At 35.1% G+C, this 23,343-nt stretch overlaps 2 protein-coding genes across 3 annotated transcripts in view; both read left to right on the top strand.

The window, feature by feature from the left end:
- The window catches only part of LOC123692393, a 51,222-nt gene extending 30,575 nt beyond the window's left edge, over positions 1–20,647 (top strand). Inside the window, exons 3-14 of the mRNA XM_045637132.1 lie at positions 10,472–10,526; positions 11,464–11,605; positions 11,818–11,923; positions 12,409–12,567; positions 13,715–13,840; positions 14,123–14,235; positions 14,437–14,535; positions 14,873–15,110; positions 15,377–15,682; positions 16,105–16,312; positions 17,089–17,476; positions 18,335–20,647. Of these exons, the coding sequence (XP_045493088.1) occupies positions 10,472–10,526; positions 11,464–11,605; positions 11,818–11,923; positions 12,409–12,567; positions 13,715–13,840; positions 14,123–14,235; positions 14,437–14,535; positions 14,873–15,110; positions 15,377–15,682; positions 16,105–16,312; positions 17,089–17,476; positions 18,335–18,413 (2,019 nt within the window). The 3' untranslated portion in view covers positions 18,414–20,647. The remainder of the gene's footprint in view (positions 1–10,471; positions 10,527–11,463; positions 11,606–11,817; positions 11,924–12,408; positions 12,568–13,714; positions 13,841–14,122; positions 14,236–14,436; positions 14,536–14,872; positions 15,111–15,376; positions 15,683–16,104; positions 16,313–17,088; positions 17,477–18,334) is intronic.
- Positions 20,648–21,374: 727 nt separating this feature from the next.
- Positions 21,375–23,343, top strand: LOC123692381 (SH3 domain-binding glutamic acid-rich protein homolog). 2 transcript variants are annotated; one of them, XM_045637120.1, is made up of 4 exons: positions 21,375–21,532; positions 21,638–21,841; positions 22,014–22,097; positions 22,177–23,343. In XM_045637120.1, the coding sequence occupies exons 1-4, from the start codon at positions 21,488–21,490 to the stop codon at positions 22,639–22,641; spliced, it is 798 nt and encodes a 265-aa protein (XP_045493076.1). In that variant the 5' UTR covers positions 21,375–21,487; the 3' UTR covers positions 22,642–23,343. The 2 variants fall into 2 exon arrangements, with proteins under 2 accessions (XP_045493076.1, XP_045493077.1); XM_045637121.1 differs by having other exon boundaries at positions 21,432–21,535; positions 21,640–21,841.

Genomic DNA, 23,343 nt, shown 5'->3' with positions numbered 1-23,343 from the left:
CCTCCCCTACCTCTTCCCAGTGCTCCCGTGGCATATACCACTCGCTCTGGGAGGAGAGTTCACTTCCCAGACTTTTATCGCCCTTAACCCGGTCTCTGGAGGGGAGTGATGTGGCTAACACACAATATTTTAGTGTATGTATTTTATCATACGTATTTATTACACACAACAAGTATTTAAATATTTTATTTCATATTTATATTCGTATTTAATTATAACACAAACATTCATTACACAAAATCACAAGAAATACAGACATACATTACACTCATACAAAATAATTATAATATTTATTATTTTATGACATAGTCGCGGTATTTGCGTAGTATGCGTGCCGCGACTAAATTATCACGGATCCAGCGGGTAGATCGTAATATTTTGCATTCAAGTTTCTTAACAATTTAAAACTAACAGTTCGATCTTAGTTACCGAATGCGCATCTAGTCAGTGTCTTTTTTGTTCTTGTATTTTCATGTCCAAAGTGTTGCTTGTATCTGATAATTGTCTCTCTCCTTCTATGTGGAGTAATAAACGTTAAAACTGTGAGTGTGTGGTTATTTGTGCATCACAAAAGGTACTGTACCTAGTGTAATTAATACCTATCCATTATCACGCACCCCACAGTTACTACTTTACAAACAATTATTTAGTAAACACGTACTACCATAAACAATTCATAGAATTGTCAATAGAATTTATTACTAATCTAAGCTAAAAAACTTAAGTACTTTCCGGAAATCCAGGGCATTTTCCGGATATCCCCGGAAAATGCCTGTAAAATATCTGGAAAATCCCCCGGAAAATGTGTGAAAATGTCCGGGAAATACCCGGAAAATATCCGGAAAATGCGTGAAAATGTTCGGGAAAAGCGTGGAAAATGCCTGAAAAATCTCCGGAAAATGCCAGGGAAATGTCTGGAAAATATCCGGAAAAAGCGTGGAAAATGCCTGGAAAATCCCCGGAAAATGCCTGAGAGATGCCCATAAAATGCCCGGAAAATATCCGGAAAATGCGTGAAAATGTCCGGAAAGAGCGTGGCACTTCAAATTTGCGAAGTAATTAAAGCAGACAACCAAAAAAAGAAAAAGAAAGCTAAAATCTTTCATATTAAATGTATATGGGATATTCATATTTCATATTATGTACTTAATGTATGGGAAGGTTTAAAGATATTTTTTTTTATATTTCTCGATTTATTTAAAAAAAATGATTACGGCCATTATTAGGTTTAGTACTTTCGATATCAGTTTAAAGTTTTTTGTTATCTGTAATACTTACAAAAAAAAATCGCCTGTGCACACTGAACGATTACACCTTGTACATGAATGCCTTAGCAAATGTTCGCCGTGATTATTTAAATGATCATATTTTTTTTTATTAATGAACCAATTGACATGAATTAAACACTAAATGACAAAAAAATTAACTACAGTTTTGGGTTCGGGATCAATTTAATAATTACACCTGCTAATATTTTTTTACATATTTTCATTGTATAAAATCGTAACATAATTTCCTTTATGTATTGTTCTATTAACACATAGATAATATCTTCCCAAGGTACTAAATTTTAATAAAAAAGTTGTTTTTGTTATTTATATCTAAAAAAGAGTATTTATATTAGACAGAAATAAACATAAAAATTTTATAAGTTTTATGGAAGCTGAATGTAATGCAAATGGGCAAATATAAAAGTAAAATTAGGTATTTAAAATAAATAAATGAAACAACTACCAATTACAGAAAAACTTCTTTTTCGGTTGAAAATTGCTGGATCATGAGTATAATTCTTTATCTCTTACCTTGGGCAGTCTGGAAGAGATCGCTAGTAAGCGATAAGACCGCCTTATGTACATACCGTGTTAATCCATTTGGTATGATTGTAAATATTTTACTTGGTGTGGTACGTATATTACCACACCAATTGATAAATAATATGTACTCTGATCCCAGTACGATCTGTACCGCGATAGCCATAACGATAATAAAACAATCAGATGACAGTAAAGCACGATTAAAAATCATACTTGTACAGCTGTAGTTGTGAGTGCAATATTTACGTTTCAAAATAACATTTTTTTTGGTACTAAAACGTAGGTAGATTCTCACGCACGCACGCTGATACGTGGTTGGCTGCCCCTTTTCTCATTCCCGAAAAATATCCTCTAAAATTACCCAAGATTCTTCCAATGATTGTACCATACGTTGGAAATTAACTTTAGTCAACAATTGACCACGCGCCAGGATACTTATTTCTACTACATCCTCATGCAAATCGTTAATTTTTATGAACATTGAATCTGTAAATAAAAAAATGAAAAGATTACTTAACCTAATTTTATTAAAAAGCTACTAACAAATAAAATTCTATCAAGAACTAAAGTGACCTTCTTTGGGCGTCTTGTAAAAGTTATACATAAAAATAAAATTTCATCATTTTCTTATTTTGTCGTATCTTCAATTCTAATTAAAAACACGAGTCTAACTTTATAATTAATTAATAAAGAATAAATATAAAAGCTACAACTTACCTTTTGTGGGAACGCAAGAAGGATTTTTTAAAATGTCACAATTAACTGTTAATAGTGTCTTGTTTGACATCAAATAATAAACATCTACCCTCACTTGTATAAAATATAAGCACCTGAAGTGGACTCTGGGAAGACATGGGTTAAAAAATTAAATAAATAAGTACAATTAAAAACCCCACCAACATCATATTATTTAATTTTTAATTATAAATTTGCAAGAAGCGTTAAACATGTAAATTGATTTGATTTTAATGAAGTCTCATAGATGGCGCTGTTTCAAATTTGTCTTTATACTACTAAGATTCATTAAACTGTTTCTCTGCCAAAATTACGTAAATGACGTAGTTTTATAGTGTAAAGCTAGATAATAGCGTGGCTTACCCAAAAACTACATTTAAACATGAGTCTTTAGATTGTACGCTGTGTAATACATGGAATACGTTAGAAAAATAAAGGTTCACAGCTCCTCCCCCGGAGGTGATAGCATGATAATGTGTATATAAAAGCCTCACCCGACCTGTTAGTAATATTCATGCAAAATTTGAAGTCAATCTATGCGGTACTTTTCGAGATTAGCTCGGACAAATATACAGACAAACAGACAAACAGACAAACCGACAAACAGACAAACAGACAAAAATTCTAAAAACTATGTTTTTGGCTTCTATATCGATTATAGATCATGGATTATGTATTCTTTTAAAAAAATATTCAATGTACAGGTTTGACTTTCCTACGATTTTATTATATGTATAGATACGGCACACGGCTTACAAACGGATAGACGTAGGGCGAGCATTCAACGAGGTCATTACAAAGTAATAGGAATTTAGCACGACCAGGATTAGAAATATCGTACGTGACTTCTGAATACAGAATTGTCATAGGCGTACCTTAAATGTACGCGTTTTCGCAGCATTACCCTCCTTTATCGATGTGTCGTAAGCTATTGTGTCTGTGCCGCATCCTGTGAGTTATTCGATACGATTGTCTTCCCGGGTTATGTTGTCACGTTCAGTCCCGTAAGTGAGGGCGTCGGGTAGGTCACGCTTGTTGACTCAGAAGACGAGCGGTTGGCTTTCAGGTCCGCTGAAGCGTAGACATCCTCTACCGTTGTGGCTGCGACCGCAAACACTGTTCCAGACGTGCAAACCTGTTTCGGCGCATCATATCGCTCTGGGACATGTTCATTGAACATTGCTCCCACGTATTACATGCGTCGCGTAATCAATAATAAGTATCATATTATATTCAAAAGAATTTAATTTGAATACTTTTAAATGACAGTTGAACAGTTATTTTTACGACGGAATATGAATTTTGATCTAATAATACGTAGTTATAGCACAGTCATTCGAATGGAACAACCATCCTTTAACCAAAAATACCAGAATTTCTCGGCGTAGCTTAGACTCCCTTCCGATACCAATTATTTTAACGGCTTCCAAGAAATTCTACGACCCATTAAATGTGATTATTTCTTAGAATAATTTTGATATCCGTAAATTCGAGGTACCTAATGCTAGCTTAATTTTATTATGGTAATTTTAAGATCAAGCGTACAGATTTTGATTTTAGAAAAGCACCCAGATTTCATAATCCCACAGCAAGTGAACCGTATGACCCATGCTTCTTATATAAATAGGTCTTGCATGTTCGTAAAATCTGAGCCGTCATAAATACTATAATTATACGGTGTATTAGTCATACCAAATAAATATTTGGGCGTGCAAGACACGTTTGCACTTAACGGGTCGTGATGTAGAGTTATCATTGTACCATTGATAGCCTAGACCTGCAGTCTATTCTTAATTAAATACGTGGGTTGACATTTTCGGGTCACACTTGAGTCATTGATTAGGATCTGACATGCCATTGTTTTGCATTGAAACTTTCTCAAGTATTTCGGCAACAATTGGTTACTGGAGCTTGAAAGTAATGTAGAGGTATGCAGCTGCAGGATGAAGCGGTAATTGGATACGGGATGTTAATGGGAATGCATTACTTTTGCGTATCGTCATTCGGCTGGGCATTGTACAGACACGATTCCTAGAAGCCGTCGTGTCAGACCTGATGACGACGCGCGCACACAGCCAGGTGCGATCACGATCCTAATGTCGCTCGCCTGCACAAATGCATTTCACCGCCGTTATATCTCGCACTCGATATACAAAAATAAACATTGTCGTTGACACTGCAATAAGTCTAGACTAAATATTTAGTCTTGCTGATGATTGTTAAATGGTCGAATAGCGACCAAGCCAAATGTCTTCATGTGTTCACAATGTATACTATTGAAACTAAAGTAACAAAAGTCCTTGTAATCATTTACTTACTATACATATTGTTAACCAATATGAAAAAATCTGTTATATCAATATTTTATTTATATTTATTTTTGTATTCGGATAATAACATTATTATTTAAAACATAGTTGAATAGTTTAGTGAGTAAAGAAGATAATAATGCCAGTAGTAAAAAAACAGATTGTAGTTCACATGCAAGGTTTTGAAAAACTAGTATCCAGTGCAAGCAATTGCGGTTCCAGGAAATATAAAACTGACTAGCCTCGAAAATTATAGTTTGTTTAAAATTGCTACAAAATACAAGAGCAGTAATTTGGAGTGAGCTATCGACGCCTCCATTATGCGTGGAAATTATCGCGTAAATTACAGTCACTGGCGGAGACGTGATGTTCCGTCAGTAACAAGTGCAATAGTAAATTGTAATGCGGACAGCATGTATCCGTTGGACATGCTCTGAGTTTGCAACCGATTTATTCCCTTGCAAGGGAGCCGTACTACAAAAGCATGCGAGTTATGATTCACCGCGATAAGGAAAATTGTCGAATCGATTGATAAATCCGGGTTGCGTAGAAAAGATATACTGACAATACAAAGGATCTCATTGTTATTTTTCGAACCAATTTGGACACATCAAAATATTACTATAATTAATTCAATTATTTATAAAACTCGTATAAGGAAAGTTGACTGACATAACCACCACTACAAACGACGTGATAAACGATTTGTGATACGTTTAAGACAGATTAAAGTAATTCTTTAGGATTATTTCGTGGTGGTTCCGTTAGCTTTTATAACGTATCGGACAAATGTCAAAGGAAGATAAACCAAATTAATTTTACAGTATTCTACTTGGAACATTTCCAACGGATCACGGACGATTATCCTAGACGTGTTTTTGAAGCTCGCTTGTTTGTACATATATTATAAGGTAGTTTTCAGTGTTCGTCATATGCCGTTCGATGGCATTTCATTATAATTTATTCATACCTCGCTATTGTTACATATTGCACTGCACGCAAGAACTTTTAGAAAACGCGGACGCATACAACACTCGCTGTTATTTCCCTCTTGTTAAATGCTCCCAGAATTGAATGCTAGATCGTGACGAATGAAAGCGTATACTGAGAAAACAATGCCGACAGCGGTCTTGTCTGTTTCGGATGGGACAAGAAAAGTCGAAAGCGACATCCCGCGGTGATTTTGACCACATGCTCTGACAACCCGTTAGGCGCATGGGTGGCAATGTTTCTCAAACGCCTTACTATTGTTTGCCCTCATTACCGTATACACAAATACAAGACACTTTCAAATCAGTCCAATATATCGGTACTCGGTAATGAATTCATACTCAATTTTATGGTAATGTATCAATTTATTTTTGAGAACACGTTGATGGTGTGCAGGTTTAACCAGAATTTTAAAGGAATACATGTGACGAGCTATTTTTTTGGCGTGGGTTTAAATAACGCCTCTTAAATTGATAGACGCCGACAATTTATTTATTCATTTATAGACGTTTATTGATGAATTTGTATGTAAAAATATGTGCGAGGCATGTTATTTATTTTATTGAATTGCATTTTTACGAATGAAGCTATATATTTTCAATGACACTATGATAATAAATAAACTAACTGTAGTTTTAAATAAGTTTCTAAAACTTCAATTGTAAATTTTATATATGTTTACATAGTGTAACCTAACTCCAAGTATGAACACACCCATCGATGTATCCGTGAGTAGGAACAGCAGATGCCTTAATATACCGTAAGAAATTATACAGTCCGTTTTCTTTCTTCAAAGGAATAATGTTTAGAAAAGATGCAAGTTATTAACCTTTAGGCCGTTTACATTATTCTTGAACAGTTAGCGCGGTGAGGTGTTTGCATACCGAGTGACAATGAGTGAAAAGGCGAAGGACAATCGTGCCTCAGCCGCACGCATGCAAATGTGATGAGGCATGCTCTAGCTACAAGTATGAACAATACCTATAGGGTGCGGCCACGGCTATTAGACAAACACCGCATAACTCAAATACTTAAGGAGAATCTATCTCTTAAATAGAGCTATGAGATTTCTTCTTGTTTGTTTCGGCTAGTCCTTGTTCCAGTTTGATGTCTAATTTCGAATTTAAATAAATTGGCTAAACAGACGTTGCGATCTGGATGCAGTTGAACATGAGAACAAATAAACAAAGTTGTACAAATTTAAAAACTCATTACGTCACGTTTAAAACTGTTTAAGATAATCTTTATAAATTTATAATGTTCTAAATGGTAGTATAAAATGTCTCGCAACAGCTGTTATGCTTATTATGTGTCCGACGATGTTATCAAATCTTATAAAATCCATTAAATGTTCATATACACTGTGTATTTTGATAGCATAATTACATAAATCAATTATGATTACATTAGAGAACGCGACATGTGTGGTCTCATTAGAAATGTAGAGGCAAGAGTCCAGAAACGGCCTCGCTACTAAAATGTGACACCTTACGTGTTATTCAAATTAGCCTCCCATTTCAAGTCGCATCCCGAAAGTGTCGACACAGAAGAAAGGTGATTTATTGTTATTTCTCGGATGAAATTGTATCTTGTTCCGGCGCGATCAGAGCGGCACGTGCGGTGGATATTCAAATCGTTTAAACCGCGGTGAATCAATCTTCCCGGCTGTGACGTTATCTGCAATCAGAGCCCACATGGAATAACGAGGAAAGACTATTCTACGATCACTCAGCGTGTCGTGATCTCGAGTGAAATATATGCAATTAATCGTTATTTAATTAGACGATACTCGTATGCGATCGGACCACGTGATTGGCGATGTTTCGGTAAATCGCTTGGGGCACTGCTCGACTTCTATTGTTGTCGTAATGGATCTTGTTCATTGTCTTGTACTGTAACTGTTCATTTGAAAAGGTCCATGGGAATGAAAAAGAGAGTTATGTTAGCGAGTTTTGATGTTAGCTAGGGGAGCAAACGAATTTCATCCTTTTACCAAAAATTTAAGATCAAGATACCTATAGAAATTAATTATATGTATATTTAAGGATATTCTTAAAAGTGAGATTTAAGAGAGAGGGTCTGATTTGCTAAACGTCTGTACCCAGTGAGGTATTTAAATTAATTTTTCATTTAAACATTTCGTCTACTGAAGTTTGTATATAATAATTATATGAAGACTATTATGTACTGATAATTAAATAGTAATGATCTTGAGAAACGGTCTATTACATTTTCAAGTTTAATAATTCATCTCGATTTTACAACAAACGAACCTTCAACTTGAGTGCACTATTATGATATTCACGATCGTTCGTCAAAATACACACCCACTTCAATATTCAGACGATAATGATCTTGAAATCCGCGTAGGCTGTGTTTATTAGTTAATAGGTCTGTCTTATTGTAGACCGCTCTGACTTGGTTGCACTAATGAAAGTTCTTCATAAATATTGAGATGGTTTTATGTATTTATGTATCCGTCGTATATTTTGAAATGAACTATTCAACGCTATTTCTCATTTTTATAATTTTTCTGTTCTTTTTGTAACATCGATACATCAAAATATCGATATTTCAAAAAAATCACTAATAAAATGTGAGGGTTAAGTGTATCATAAAATGTTTTTGAACTGTAAACAGAGCTTTTGGACCAGTTGCAGTGGTAATAACGTGGTCCAATAAAATAAATAATCTAGGTCGGCCAGAGTACAGAAGGCTAATGAACTAGTATATTTATTCCATAAATCTAACACTATATTAATTTCCTATAGGTCTCTATGTTCAACAGAGAGATTTTATATTGAGGGAAGGTTATAAACACGATATATAAGCAGAATTCCATAGATTAATTTCTTTAATATACCTACTAAGCGAGGAGACAATTTGATACTGAAATTTCATAACTCATTCTCAAATACTTAGTAACGATGTAGTTGCAAATCGTAACAAGATTGTCAATAAACAGCGAGCATCTTCACACGATGCAGTCGTTGAAAAGCTTATGTAATGTTGCGTAACATCACATGCGGGTTATTTCAACGACTACGCATCTCTTGTAGTTTGTATTAACAATTGTTGTTATTAAGGTTTCACTTTTCTTCCCATTTCGTTAGTGTCTATACTCGTTGATAAGTTCTATTGTCCGAGAACTTTCTTATAAGCTACAAAGCACGTCATTAAAGTTTATCTACTTACCTATATTTGGAATATAATAGTTTCTTTGGAAATATTATCATAATTATACAGTTAAAAACTTTGAAATGTATAGCAGCGATATTTAGTAAACAAGAAGTATCAGATGAATATTTATTACTTTTGAATCATATACCTATTTTATGCGTAATATTTTCACGTGTACTTCAAAGTGGTAATAAAAAGTAATAGGCAGTTTTCAAGGTAATGTGAAATGAACATTTGACTGTAATGAACAGTAGCTACATATTGATATAACATCAATCGTTTCAACATGTTACATCCATTAATTGAATCCCTATTTGCCTACAAGTGAAACCAAGTTAGGTAATTTGTTACTCAATCGTATCTTTGTAATGATTAAAATGCCCTGGATTTAAGTCATTCCGTTAGTGTTAGATGCTTCGAATGGCTTCCGAGTTGAGAAATAAAAGAATATTGCAATATTCGTTAGTATCAAAAGCTCTCTATATGGATTATGTAAGTTCAACATCAACCTGTTGTCCCATAATTTATTATGTACGTTTTTGGTATTAATATCATAATATTCGGTATAAGGATATGTTCTTGACCCCTATGCTAATGGATTCACAACCATAAGAGACGTAGAACTTCGAAATAAAAGATTCATATAACTAATCTGGTTAATGGTTGATAAATTATCACCAAAATTTTCAAATAACAAATGTTGCGGTCTGTTAAATATCCATAAATCTAATATTTGAAAATCCATTTAGCCAATTGTCGATATATAAATGTTTACCCGCAGGGTTATCACTTGTCTCTTCTTTAATATATCACACCCACTTATGGACAATAAATTAAAATAAAATATATCTCTAATGATGATGTTTGGCGGAAGCAGTGTCAGCGTTTATTTCTATGAGGGTATTTACAAGAGGGTTGCTAGAGCATTCTTCCCAATGAATGCATACGTTTATTGATTTGCTCAAATGAACTTGTTATAAGTTTTGTTTAATCTCATCTACGTATAAGAAATAATTTTATTGACTGACTCAATAAATTCGAAGAAACTAAAGATTTTTAACGCGATTTATTCATTATATTACTGTATTTACTGTTATTAATTATTACATTATTCCCAACGTTTCCCCCTGCAAAGTGCGTAACGTCGGGAAAACAATATACTGAATAAAATCCGTTAAAAATCTTCAATTTCTAAATTCGAAGAAGTTTTCACTAAACATTTATTTATTGAGATGTTAAACAATAATTTATCATAACCACACCTTATAATGCTTTTAACATTAATATATTATGCAGGCGCCACGTTTTATTTATCGCAACAATGACCGTATCTCTCAATCTACGTTTAAGGTTTCATCCCATTGTGCGACTGACACGCGATTGCAGTTTGTTAACTGCATTTAGTTTGAACAACAAAAAGAATCAAGTTTCGTTTTTTTTCAGGCAGAGCTTGTGGATATGAGGGCAGAGTTAGTGCAGACCCGGGCTGCCTCAGCTGGTAATCTCTATTCTACATTGTAAATAACTATTATGCTAGTTGCTCGTGTGTCTATTATCTGATCAGATTGCATCGTCGGTCAATAATTGGGACAAATAACTGATCCTAAATGTGAGATTAGTTTGTGGTAACGGCTTTTCGCTTTACTTACAATGTTGGTGTTACTCTAAGTCTCTAATATAATATTATGTAGAGTTTTTGCAGCATGCAATTTGATATTATACGAAATGATTTGGGCTTTTAAATTAAGATTTATCTGCATGTTTCATGAACATCCTTTTCCGGCATTTTTACTGCTCTCAATGATGCCAAAGCTTCGTGTAATTATATGTGTGTTATTATTTTATTACTGCTTTAACCTAGATATAAGCAATTTCGCGTTATAATCAAGGCAAATTAGTCTAATACCTGTGATTTATTTCGCAATTAAATTAGGGCAGTTGAAAATGTCTTGATCAATTGACTAAAACGTCAAGTCACAAAAAGATTTTTTTTGACCTAGCTACGCTAAAATTATATTCAATTATTATATCGTTTAATTAATTATATTGAAAATGAGTCGTGTCGATACTGGTGTTAAAAACTAAGGTCTTGAAGGAAATAATTAATATAACTGTAATAAAATGGGAAAACGCATAAGAAATTTTGTAAAACAAATTGTAAACACAAAACTCTACTTCTATTGACTTAGTCTAAGCTACATACACACCAGAAAAGCATTTTAATATTAGTTTATATAAAAAGGGCGATAACGTTTTCCAAATTTCGTATTATGTACCTACAAATAAATATAATTTGAATTTGAAAATATAAAAATCCGCTCGCGTCACTTCAAAATCATCGCATGCGTATCTATGTAGTTTAAAGTTGCTATGACATTCAAGTTCTTTTAAATTCACTGCATATGGACATTGTATTTATACCAATTTTGATCCAGGAGGTTGTCAAGAGAGCGGCGACATGGCCGGCAACGTGCCGGAGGCGGCGCGCGCGCGGGCTGAGGCGGGCCAGCTCGCGCGCGAGAACGCAACCCTTAGAGAGACTGTGCTCGCCTTACATTCTGAACTGTTTGGTGCTAGGTTAGCAAATTTGTATACATAATTACTTTACTAAGACTATAAAATGTATGTTCAAGCATACAAATAAAACTAGAGTCATTTACTTTGTGTGTGGGTAGTTTTCAAAAACTTTAATTAACACAAATATTCTATCAGATCTGTAGGTAATTTGTTAAGAAAATATTAATTATACATGGAGTCATTTCTTATCTGTCGTATAATATGGTTTTCAGATTAGCTACGAAATACTTAGATAAAGAGTTAGCTGGTCGGATACAGCAGTTGCAGCTGCTGGGCAGCGACATGCGTGCTGAGTTGCGGGACTCTCTTTGGGCGCAGGTGAAATATTTGTTTTAAAATCTCTACAACTCGCTATAAAATTTTTCTTGGGTATTAGAACCATGAAAACGGTCACGTGGCTCGCAAACACATGACAATAGCACTCAAATCCATAATATTCGTTGTTTGGAATGTAACGTCACACATTGAATTAATAGGAACGTTTTCGATTTGGATGAATTCCTTCCGATTTGTTTGAATAGTGTGCGCAGGAGAATGCGCAGAAAAGTATGTCTACGTGTGTGTGTGTGTATGTATGGACTAGGAAATTTGTAAACCTTCCTAGGAAACTAAACGACAGATAAATTGTATAATTTTCGCCCACATTTTCGCAAATATATCAATTTGCGACGTCTCGAGGTAAATTTATAAACTAATGAATATATCCATCCGTAAGATACTAAGCGGTTCGACCAATTACTGACATAAGAAGCTCCTGCGCGTGTGTTTATGTGTGTGTCGAGCTGTAAGTGGCGTGTGTGCAGGTGGAGGCGGAGATCCTGCTGCAGCGGCACAAGACGCTGGTGCGCGTGTGCCGCGGCACGTCCCCGCGGCCGGCGCGGCCCGCGTCCCCGCAGCGCGCGCGCCCGCGCACCGTGCGCGTGCGCCGCTCGCCGCACCTCGGCCTCGGCATCTCTGTCACCGTGAGTATACATAACCCTCTGCCCCACGGTTTTACCCACAGTTCTCTGCCTCTGTTAGTCTTAGCGTGATGATATATAGCCTTCCTCGATAAATGGGCTATCAAACACTGAAATAATTTTTCAAATCGGACCTGAGATTAGAGATCATTCCTGAGATTAGCGCGTTCAAAGAAACAAACTCTTCAGCTTTATAATATTAGTATAGATATTCCCGTAAGGATTTAAATTGTTTTTTTGCTTTTCAAAATTTTATTTAAACAAAATTTATTAAAATCCGTTCAGCCAATTTGAGGTATAAGTAGTGTAACTAAACTATAGATAAAAGATGTACATATTTTTTAATTCTTGAGTTACTTTTTCAAATATTTCTTTGACAAAATTTTGAACTTAATCTATGACCAGAAACGTTTTGTATCTTTTGGCACAAAGTGTAAAATATTTCATATGAATAATGATGAATGCATATTTTCTTTGTTTTGTGATTTTGTATACTTACGCATTTTTAGGTTAAAAAAATCGTCACAAATGTTTTGAATTTTGCTGTAACAAGATCCAACTGTCAGACGACATCGTTTTACTAAAACAATATCACTAAAATACCGCATTTTAAGTTGACCCTAAAATAGAAATAGAATTGAAAACAAAAATGTTCTCTATTATTTTTGTAAATGAGAAATATACACAATGTATCTATATTTACGTTCGTGTAACATTCTCTTCGGCTATATTACATAACAGTGGCGAAACAATCAATGTATCAAATTTTTTAAAATAGTGACACGAATTTTGACCGTTTAATATGTCGTTGTTATAATATTATGCTTACAGCTAACCTATATTTATTCACATGAATCAATCATTCTTTTAGACCAGTATCGTATCGTTATAGGTATCTATTCTATTTCCATTCAATACCACTTCTTCCATTCGATGGTTGTATTGAATGGAAATACCTACAATTTCCATCTCAACTACTATACACCAATACTGCGTCAAAATGTACCTAACTCGTAATTTTGATCAAACAACTTTGTACCAATACTGCAACATAATGTACACAGTACAATCACATATTAATAAATAGTTACTACGTGTGTCGTGTACTATACTGACCATTTCTCACACTTAACTCACAATTCCTATGCAGGGTGGTCGAGAGCACGGTGTACCGATCCTTATATCGGAGCTAGAAGCGGGTGGCCCGGCAGCTCTCACGGGCCAGCTGTATGTGGGAGATGCTATACTGGCTATCAACGATGTTGATCTCACGCAGGTATGGTATAATGGTCCTTCGAGCCGGATTCGAAATGTGAAATGATAATTGGGACAGTTTTATGTGGTATTTAAATTGTTTGTTGAGTAAGTCTTAGTATCCTGTTAATATATAAATTATGTGCCTCCTTTCATTTCTTTTCAACCGACTTCAAAAATAGAGGAGGTGTTCATTTTCTTTTTTAGATTAGATTAGAAATTTTTTTCGAGCTATTGGCGATTGATATCGATTTTTAAGACATTGAATAGGTAATTTTATTATGTTTGTTATTTATATTTGCAGGCATGCCATAAAGAGGCTGTCCAAGCGCTACAGAGTGTGAAAGGTGACTGCGCGTTGTGCGTGCAGTATATCGCTACTGACGACGACGATAGACTCTCTGAAGACAATTACAGGTGGGCTTTGGTAGTGTCGTTGTTACTTTAATGAACTTTGTTAAATACGTGTGTATACAATCTAACCATACAAAGTTAATTATTTAACCCTAATCGAGTTGAGTGTCGTACTCAAACTTATTTTTTGGTTACTATATAATTATGAATGTTGTCTTTATATAACGAGGATTCATCGATTTTTTTATTTATTAAAAATTGCAGGTTTCCATTGTATCCCGAAGATGGCGAGGATTATTGTGAGGAGCGAGACGGGTCGGGCGTGACTCCCACCGCGCCTAGAACACCGGAGTATAATAATAGGTTAGATTTATTGAAGGGTTCAATGTATTGAATTACATTAATTTAATTAGTTATAACTGAAAATCGTTATTGATTGTTGTATCATTCGGCTATTGCGATTTTATAAAATCGACCATGTTCCTATTTTGTTATAAGTTCGTTTTTATAAAAGCTTATCTGTTTATATTTTATTAATCTATTTTTATATTGAATACAACTAAATAACTTCATTGGTTTTGGTAAAGCGAAGTAATTTACAGTTTTAGATTTTTAAACTTAAGTTAAAAACGAATAACAGCGGGTAGTGTTATCGTCATCAGATGCGAGTAAATTAATCACAAATATTTTTTCCTTTCAGATGCGACTCAGAGGACCGGTCGTGCAGTGAGAGCGAGTCCCGCTACGACGTATACAAGCACTCCCCGCGGCCCGCCCTGCCCCCCGCATACACCTACCCCCTACACTCCGCACACAAACACCCCGTGCTCAATGCACACACACACCCCGCACCCTACCCGGATTATAATAATATTAACAATAATCTCAATATACTGGACATGGACGATGATTCGATTAAGATTGAAGCTCGGTTGGAGGTGGGTTCAGAGGTTCAAAGACTTTTTACTAATGTAGTTTAGTTAAAAAAAATATATTAAACTTTTAATAAAGAAAAAACTTCTTTTGATATGGACGACGACATTATGCTTTTTCTTTAGTTAATCGAACCTTTATTGCATACATAAGCGTTTTAATATATTGATCAATGTGATGAAGAAATAGCAAAACTTGTTCACTTGTTGTGTCACTTCAAAATACAACGGTCGTACAGTTATTTTGGCATTTAACATATGCACTGTTTCAGATGGTGAAGCTAGACGAGCCAGATGTGGACAATAAACGCAAGTACGCGTCCCCCGTACGTGTTCCCGCGGCTCCAACCCCAATTGTCCCAGCGCCACCAACACAAAGTATCCCAGCGCCACCAACACAAAGTATCCCAGCGGCACCAACACCAAATGTCCCCATTCCAAATATACCAGTACCTAGTATCCCTGTCCCAACAGTCCCTGCAACAATGGTGCCGGCGTCTCCAAGGCAGAACTCTTCGCCTCGCTCCACGCCGGTGCATTTAGCAAGGACTACGCTAAAGAAGAAGCGGAAAGCTCAGGTAAGTCGGAAAAAGCTATTTATTTATTTATGTCTATCTATTGATGATACAAGGGGTAGTTGAATTCAAAAACATGCATGCGTGAAATGGTATTAATTATAGACTATTCCATTAATACATAGATTATTCTAAGGATAAAATTTATAATCTATTATCTATACTAGGACTTGGCGTGTGATCAGCTCATAAAAAACTGTATTTTGAAAGAAGAAAGAAAGAATAATTTACGTGTGGCAAGAAGGGGACCAATTCAGTATTTAGCTGTGCCTTCAACAGCACAGCACTGATTTTCAGTTGCCCCCATTGTTTGAAGTACAGCGTACATACATACATTTTGCATAGAATACAATAAGTTCTATAATCATAAGTCTATCCAATTGCAATGCTGTTAACATTTTCATTATATTCATGCTTTTCCCCAGGACTGGCGCACGAAAGGCGCGTACAGTGCGGTCTCCATAGATGGCATATCGTCTGACGAGCCAGCCGGCGGCACAGTGACTGGCCCCACGGCGCGGGGCGGGGCCGGTGAGGGTGTGACGGCGCGGGATTGGCGCACGCGTGGCACGTACACGGCATTGCAACACGCACCCTCGTCCGATGATGACTTGCTCGATGTAGTGCGGAGCGGTGAGTAACGCGTACAGTAAAAAGTCAATAGACTATAATTATATCACTGGTTAAACCGGTTGGCGGCACAGTAACCGGTCCAATGGGGTGAGGTTCTGGCGGTGAAGGTGTTATGCTCGCACGTGATTGGCGCACGCGTGGCACGTACACGGCATTGCAACACGCACCCTCGTCTGATGATGACTTGCTCGATGTAGTGCGGAGCGGTGAGTAATCTGTACAGTGCGGTCTCAATAGACGGTATATTGTAGGACAAGCTTCCCGCGCGCGGCTTCGTCCGCGTTTTCAAAAAAAAAAAAACCCGCATAGTTCCCGTTCCCGTGGGATTTCCGGGAAAAACCTATCCTATGTGTTAATCTGAGTTGTTACCCTCAATATTTGTCGTAAATTTCATTGTAATCGGTTCCGTAGTATTTGCGTGAAAGAGTAACAAACATACATATACATGCACATCATCTTCACAAACTTTTGCATTTTATAATATTAGTATGATAGGATGAATACGTCGGCAGTACCGCTATCCGGTAGGGCGAAAGGCGGACTGTGATTGGCGCACGCACGGCACGTACACGGCTTGCAACACTTGCCCTAATTATGAGTTATCATATTATGCTGAATGAAATTTATTGTTATGGTAGTATTTATGAATACAGAATAGTGAAAAAATTCCCTGGTGAATGCAATTTCAGAATTTTAGTAAAGTTATGAAATGTTGTATGGGTTAATGGATTTTTTTTGTTAATTATAATGTAATCTATTATTGTTTGTTTGCACAGATGAAGTAATCAAGAACGGATCTGTATTACCTAAAGTGCCAGCACCGGCTGAAAAGGAAACTATTATATCATTAACACCGACAACGACCAATGTTGTCCCAGAAAAAGCTGCACCGCCAGCAATAAACTCGATGACGTCGACATCAGCTCCAATGCTGACGTCAGCTGCAACGTCGACGTCCGCCGCAACGATGACGTCGGCGGCAACAACAGCGTCGGTGACCACGCCGACGTTGATTGTGACGTCATCAGCGGATCTGTCGACGTCAGCGGTACAAACCACGACGATCCGACGTCAATCGGCTCTTGCGTCTCCGTTGAGCGTTGATTGGAAATCGAACAAGTTGAACGGTGATACGAAGTCGAGGAAGGAGATTAAAAACTTTAGGTAATGTGTCCTTAATTTTTATTTTAATCGGTTTATTTTATAAAGTTTTGATCATATCAATTCAATACTTGACTTAACTACAATACAATAATGACAAATTTTCCGTTTATTTTTTCTCTGGAATTGAACTCGAACCATTAAAACCTTATACCCAAAATATAACTTCTTGTACGTTACGGAACTTATTATTCTAGTTCATATCATTAACGTTAGCACAATATAATTTCATTTTATGCTAGCAACGTGAACGAATTCTTCATGGTCTTAAACCTAAGTTTGTATTTCGTGCCAAAACTATTTGTGTCAAAAATGTAGTTTGTAGTTTCTAAGGCCATCGTAGTATTCTGTGTCCATATTATACTGAAATCATCCATTATTTTTATTTAATTAAAAGCAATATATCATTAAAGCAAAACTGTAGCCAGCACTGTATTGGTTGGCAGTAATCCTTTAAAATGTGTATACGTATGTGTATAATATTGACTTTTCGAACAATAAAAAAAGCTATTGAAATACTCTGCATTTAAATTTTAAACTAAGTGGAACCACGGGTTTCATTGATATAATTCAGAATGTAAATACTAGAGTCAATATTCTAAACCTATAGAGTTTAAAGCAATAATCTATATAATGCTAGCCATTCGCCACCGCTCCGCCTCGGTTGTATTTTTTTTTTCTTCAAAATTTTAGGGATAATAATTAGTATGTATTAATAATTATTATTGTCCTTCTCCTGGTTCTAAGCTACCTCCAGACAATTTTCAGCCAAATCATTTACTTGAGTTATAAATAGTGTAACAAACACGACTTTCTTATATGTATGTAGATATCATCTTAATAATAATTCCCATACAACAGGATAGGGTCAGCCCGTCGTGTGGAAGCGTGCTCGCTGCTGAATGGCGACGGAGACCCCGACTTCGGCACGCCGGTGTGATTTCGCGCCACAAATAAAAGAATCTCTGTGTTTTCGCTTACATCGCTCACTACATTGGCGAGATAGCTCCAACCAATTATTATGCAGAAGTGATCCCACCCACGCCCACATTCCAAATAATCCTTAAATTGCAGTAGAAACAAAAGTAGACACGAAAATTGGCTTTGCTAACGGCTGCCAATTTTTTACAAAGCGTTTTATTATTAATAAGCGGGTTGGATCACTTTTACATAACAGTGGCATTTGGTATGACACGCTGTTTCGATAAATTAAGCTTCAGCCGCGAATTGGCCGCTTCTTATTGTAAATGTTATACCCTGGATGCACTTTGCGGCTAAAAATGAAATTCGGATTAAACGTGATTGCAAAGTACAATATCACGAGTTTTAAAATTGGATTGATTCGCAAATACGCTTATGACTAGTCTTGTTTGCATATTACATAATATTCGAGACTAGTTCATGTTGGATAAAAATACGCTGCATTCGAAGTATATCTGAATGCCAAATCGGTTCAGACATTTATTCACGATTTACACAGAAAGAAAGATTGAGAAGCCTTGTTAAATATTTAAAATTGGCTAAAAAACGCACAATATAAAAATTCGTGTATTTAGGTATGTCATTGTGCATCTGGGGTTTTCATTGTGTATACACGTGACACTAAAGTACTTGTGTTTCAGTGTAAGAGATCATAATGTCTATTTTGTAGCAGCATTTTATTACAATGCATGCTACGCTTTTAAAACATCCTTAAATTATTAGTTATTTTTTTATTTAACGGACTGATCATTGGTTTTAAATGTATACAATAAGCAAAAAGACTTATAGGGTATATTTTTTATTAATCGTCATATCCCTACTGTTGTATTTATACGCTAATGAAATTAAACGAAATTCTATGATTATTTTTTCGCTAAATTCGTACGCGTAAGTTGGTGAGATCGAAAAAAAACGTTACCCATAATAGAAAATATATGCAATTTTAGTATGTAAATCTAAAATTAATCGTAGTTGCTAGTTAATGTTCGTGAAATATACTTTCATTACCTAAATGGTGCGCCCACACTGGCGTGTCGACAACCGAGTGAAGGCGATCGGCGCGAGTCATCAAGTACGTCACATACGCGATGCCAATTAATGTGATAATTACGCCTAATGGCACCTCTGCTTTTTTTTCTCAAAAAAAAAAATGCCACCGACCCGATGGCAACTGTACAAATTTTTAATGAAAATATGCAATTATCTGTTTCGGAATGTGAGAACACGTATTTACGTATGTGTGCGTGAAACTTTAAATTGGAAAGCATTTGCACAAATAAGAATATTGGTAAAATTCGGATTGAATTTCTGTATCTAGTAAATTATTTTTTGCGCAGTTGCGTAAAACATTGATAATACTTTGATATTTATGAAAAGTTCAAGCAGCAACAGTGTCTACGGACTACGACCAGCAAATAATTACTTTGTTTATCACAATAAACAGCTGTTTGGAAATTTGCCAACATTTTAGATTTTGACTACATTACGGTGTCTCCGTGTGATTTAATTGTTACACTAATGGATTCCGATCATAGAATATATTTTAAACAATAGAATAATCTACACTGTTTCTTTTTTGCCTTTTATTATGATTTGATTACTTTATGCTTGTTACATTCATATGCAAAAGTGATTTCGAAAAATATTTATTGTGTTATTTATTTTTATGCGATTTATTTTATAAAAATTATTCTGTATATTATATACGTACGTTAATTAAATGTATCCTTCAAAAGTGATTATTATATTTTATATTATTAATATCATAGTTGTATCTTATATTTTAGAACTCGGTTGAATCTATATGAATGTGCTATATTTAAATTGATATATTATGTATTTCTATATAATATGTTGCCATATCATATATAACCACATTAGTTTTTTAAATACATACATTGTTAATGTATGAACAAGTAATGATCTAAGCAAATCTGGTACTTATTATGAGTATGGGGGATTTTTGAAATTATAAGTAGGTATTTCGTTTAGTACTTACTGAAGATTTCTAAGTACTGGTTGTCGTGCACTAGGCCTACAGCTTAAGAGATAGGATCATAGTTAATAAGACTGCATAACATTCCACGCGTTGCAGTATCGTTTGCGAAATAGTCTAGTTTTTATTAACGGAACCATCATTTGCCTATGTATTATAATAATGATATTATATTGAATAAATTTTTATAAAAAGTCTGTGTTTTTTTATTTCGCATTAAATTTTAATTTACCTATTACCAATGTAAACAATGGGAGTCTGACCATTTGTTAACGATGTTTTCTTTGAGATAAATTTACCTTTACAAACCCTGTAAAAAACCTGCTTTAAACTAAAGATATGCTCACAGTTATGGCACGTTTACTTCATAGTGCTCTAATATTTCAACTTCTACCGACAATTTGAATAGCGCGCTATAATAGTAGGCATTCATGTATAGTATGCGCGCACAGAAACACGCACACTCATATAGTTCGGATAACACAAACGGGCAGGTTCGGAGATAATTATTAATATTTTTTGGCGAGCTGGAATTGAACATCTTATGGCATAAACTGTTACTGCTCGTGCGTTTAACCATTTGTCAAGGAATAAGTAGGGGAGAGTTCCAGTGGCTATTTTAATACTTACTTTTACTACTTATTATTTATCTCTTGAATAATGTTCAAAAGGTACATAGGTACGCCGCATAAGGCATAAGTTACATAATATCATGAAAGGCTTTATTGAGTTTTTATTAATATTACATAGAGTTTTATATAATAGTTGTCTGAAGTTTTAACAAACTAAGCTGTGACCATTACTATAACCGCAGGTCGCAAAACAACTAGGTACCTATATCAAAAGATTCATGCTCATTTGATGAAAAAAATACGGCCACACTGAAATGTATGTCAAACATAAGTTGACAACGACACTTGACAAGTAGCTAGCAATTATTATTACCAGATTGTCTAATGGCCAAGCCTATATTTTTGTCTAGTATAATTTAGAATACGTTTTAGCTTTTTGAGTCACGTTAATTATAGTAAAAAACAATGGTTGTCAAAGTGTATATTAGTGGTATTTCGGGAAACAAGGAAGTAAGTAAATTACTGATATTTGATACACTGCTTAAGATCATCTTTTTGCTCGGCTGATTCACATTCTGTTTCTTTCATTTTTATTTTTCGATCTCTCCATCGTAGGTAAAAAAGAGACAGCAACGAGTTTTAATGATACTCGATTCGAAGAACATAAAATATGAAATAATCGACATAACGGAGCCCGGGCGCGAGTCTGATAAGGATTTTATGCAAAACAATGCCAAATCAAACGGCGGCACTGTCAGCGACCCCAACCCTCGCTCGCCACTTCCTCCTCAAGTGTTCAACGACGAAGAATATTGTGGTGTAAGAACAAGTTTTATATTTATGAGCAAAGCCAAGCTAGTTTTTAAACTGCAGTGAGGTGTCATTGAGTAGTTAAAAGTAAAGTGTGACTAATTGTGTTTGCTATTAACTGATAAGACCCAATACAAAACAATTCTTATGTGATATTAATATTGATGATATTTTATTTTAGGACTATGACCAGTTTGATCTTGCCAATGAAGTGGATACCTTAGAGCAGTTTTTAAAAGTGGAAGTACCACCAGAAGAGCCTCAGGTACACACATTACTGAATGTTTTTTTTTATATATTTAGCATTAATAGGAAAAATATACATAATCTCTTCAATATTTTAGGAAAACGTTGCAAATGGAGACATTGCAAAGGAAGAGCCCAAGGATGAAGTCACAGAAAATGATACCAATGGAACGGCAGAAGATCAACAAAATGATGAAGCCAACGAGGCTTCGCAAAACAAAGACTCGCATCCAGCGGAGGCAGACAGTCCTCCCACAGATGATGCAGCATTAACAAAAGAGTCATCAGTAGAAAAAGAGTCAGCAGACAGATTAAAACCTGATGAGGAAGAAGATGAAGAAAAAACACAAAATGAAACACCTGCGCCAGTAGAAGAAACAAATTTAGAGAGTAAAAAATCCTCAAAGGAGAATACACCCTTAAAAGATGAGAATGTAAATGAAAATGGCGCAGTTAGCTCTCGGGAGCAATCAAATGAAAAAGAAGTTGCTGAAGTAGAGAATTTAAAAGAGAATCCCTCCGAAGCTCTCATTGAAAGTGAACAGGCAGCTGCTGCTGAATAAATGCAGCTTGTTCCACGCTTATCAGCTCAAATCATATTAGCACTAAGCAAGCACTTCTCATCTAAATCATTATTTATAACCATTGTTCACATTGCAAAATTATATCGAGTCATTGTATATAACAAAAGTATTGTTGAGATATTGTGTTATGTAGCTTTGTATGAAGTTACTAATTTAATGGAGTGGCCTACGATCATTTATCATTAGACTGTAATATGTTTTACATTATTGTTCAATGTGGAATATTATATTGTAACAATTGTGTTTGTAATTTTAAAAGTTTCAAACTATTCATTATTAACACTTCTAGATGTGCCTCCATTTACAAGGATTTAATTTGAATATTAGAAGCATGTTAAAGTTTTAAATATTTTGCCTTAGCTATTCTAAATCTTTGGTATAAGAAGATAGTTTTAGAAAAAAGAGCCGAAAATCCAAGAGCTCATATTATAATGAAGTTTAAAATATTTATAGGCTTAATACATGACATTTATTATAAGATGTACAAGCCGATATCAAGACTTTTAGTCTTAAGGTGCTGATATTTTTAACCCAAAAGCATTCTTCTATTTAAACAGTGCTTTTTGTATGTATTTTTTTTAATTTGATTAATGAGTTTACACATTTATTCATCATATTCTTAATGTTATTAAAGACATTTTTTAACCAATTTTTTTCATATAAATTATATAAATACAATTA

This window comes from Colias croceus, chromosome 6 (assembly GCF_905220415.1).
Source record: "Colias croceus chromosome 6, ilColCroc2.1".
Classification (NCBI taxonomy): domain Eukaryota; kingdom Metazoa; phylum Arthropoda; class Insecta; order Lepidoptera; family Pieridae; genus Colias; species Colias croceus.
This window is presented reverse-complemented; position numbering and strand designations above follow the sequence as displayed.

What these genes read in the sequence shown, in the direction of transcription:
- LOC123692381 (XM_045637120.1), top strand. Translation starts at nt 21,488, where the DNA reads ATGGTTGTCAAAGTGTATATTAGTGGTATTTCGGGAAACAAGGAA. An exon ending in GTATTTCGGGAAACAAGGAA is followed by an intron (nt 21,533 to 21,637) that starts GTAAGTAAATTA and finishes TCTCCATCGTAG; the next exon opens with GTAAAAAAGAGACAGCAACG. An exon ending in TACCACCAGAAGAGCCTCAG is followed by an intron (nt 22,098 to 22,176) that starts GTACACACATTA and finishes TCAATATTTTAG; the next exon opens with GAAAACGTTGCAAATGGAGA.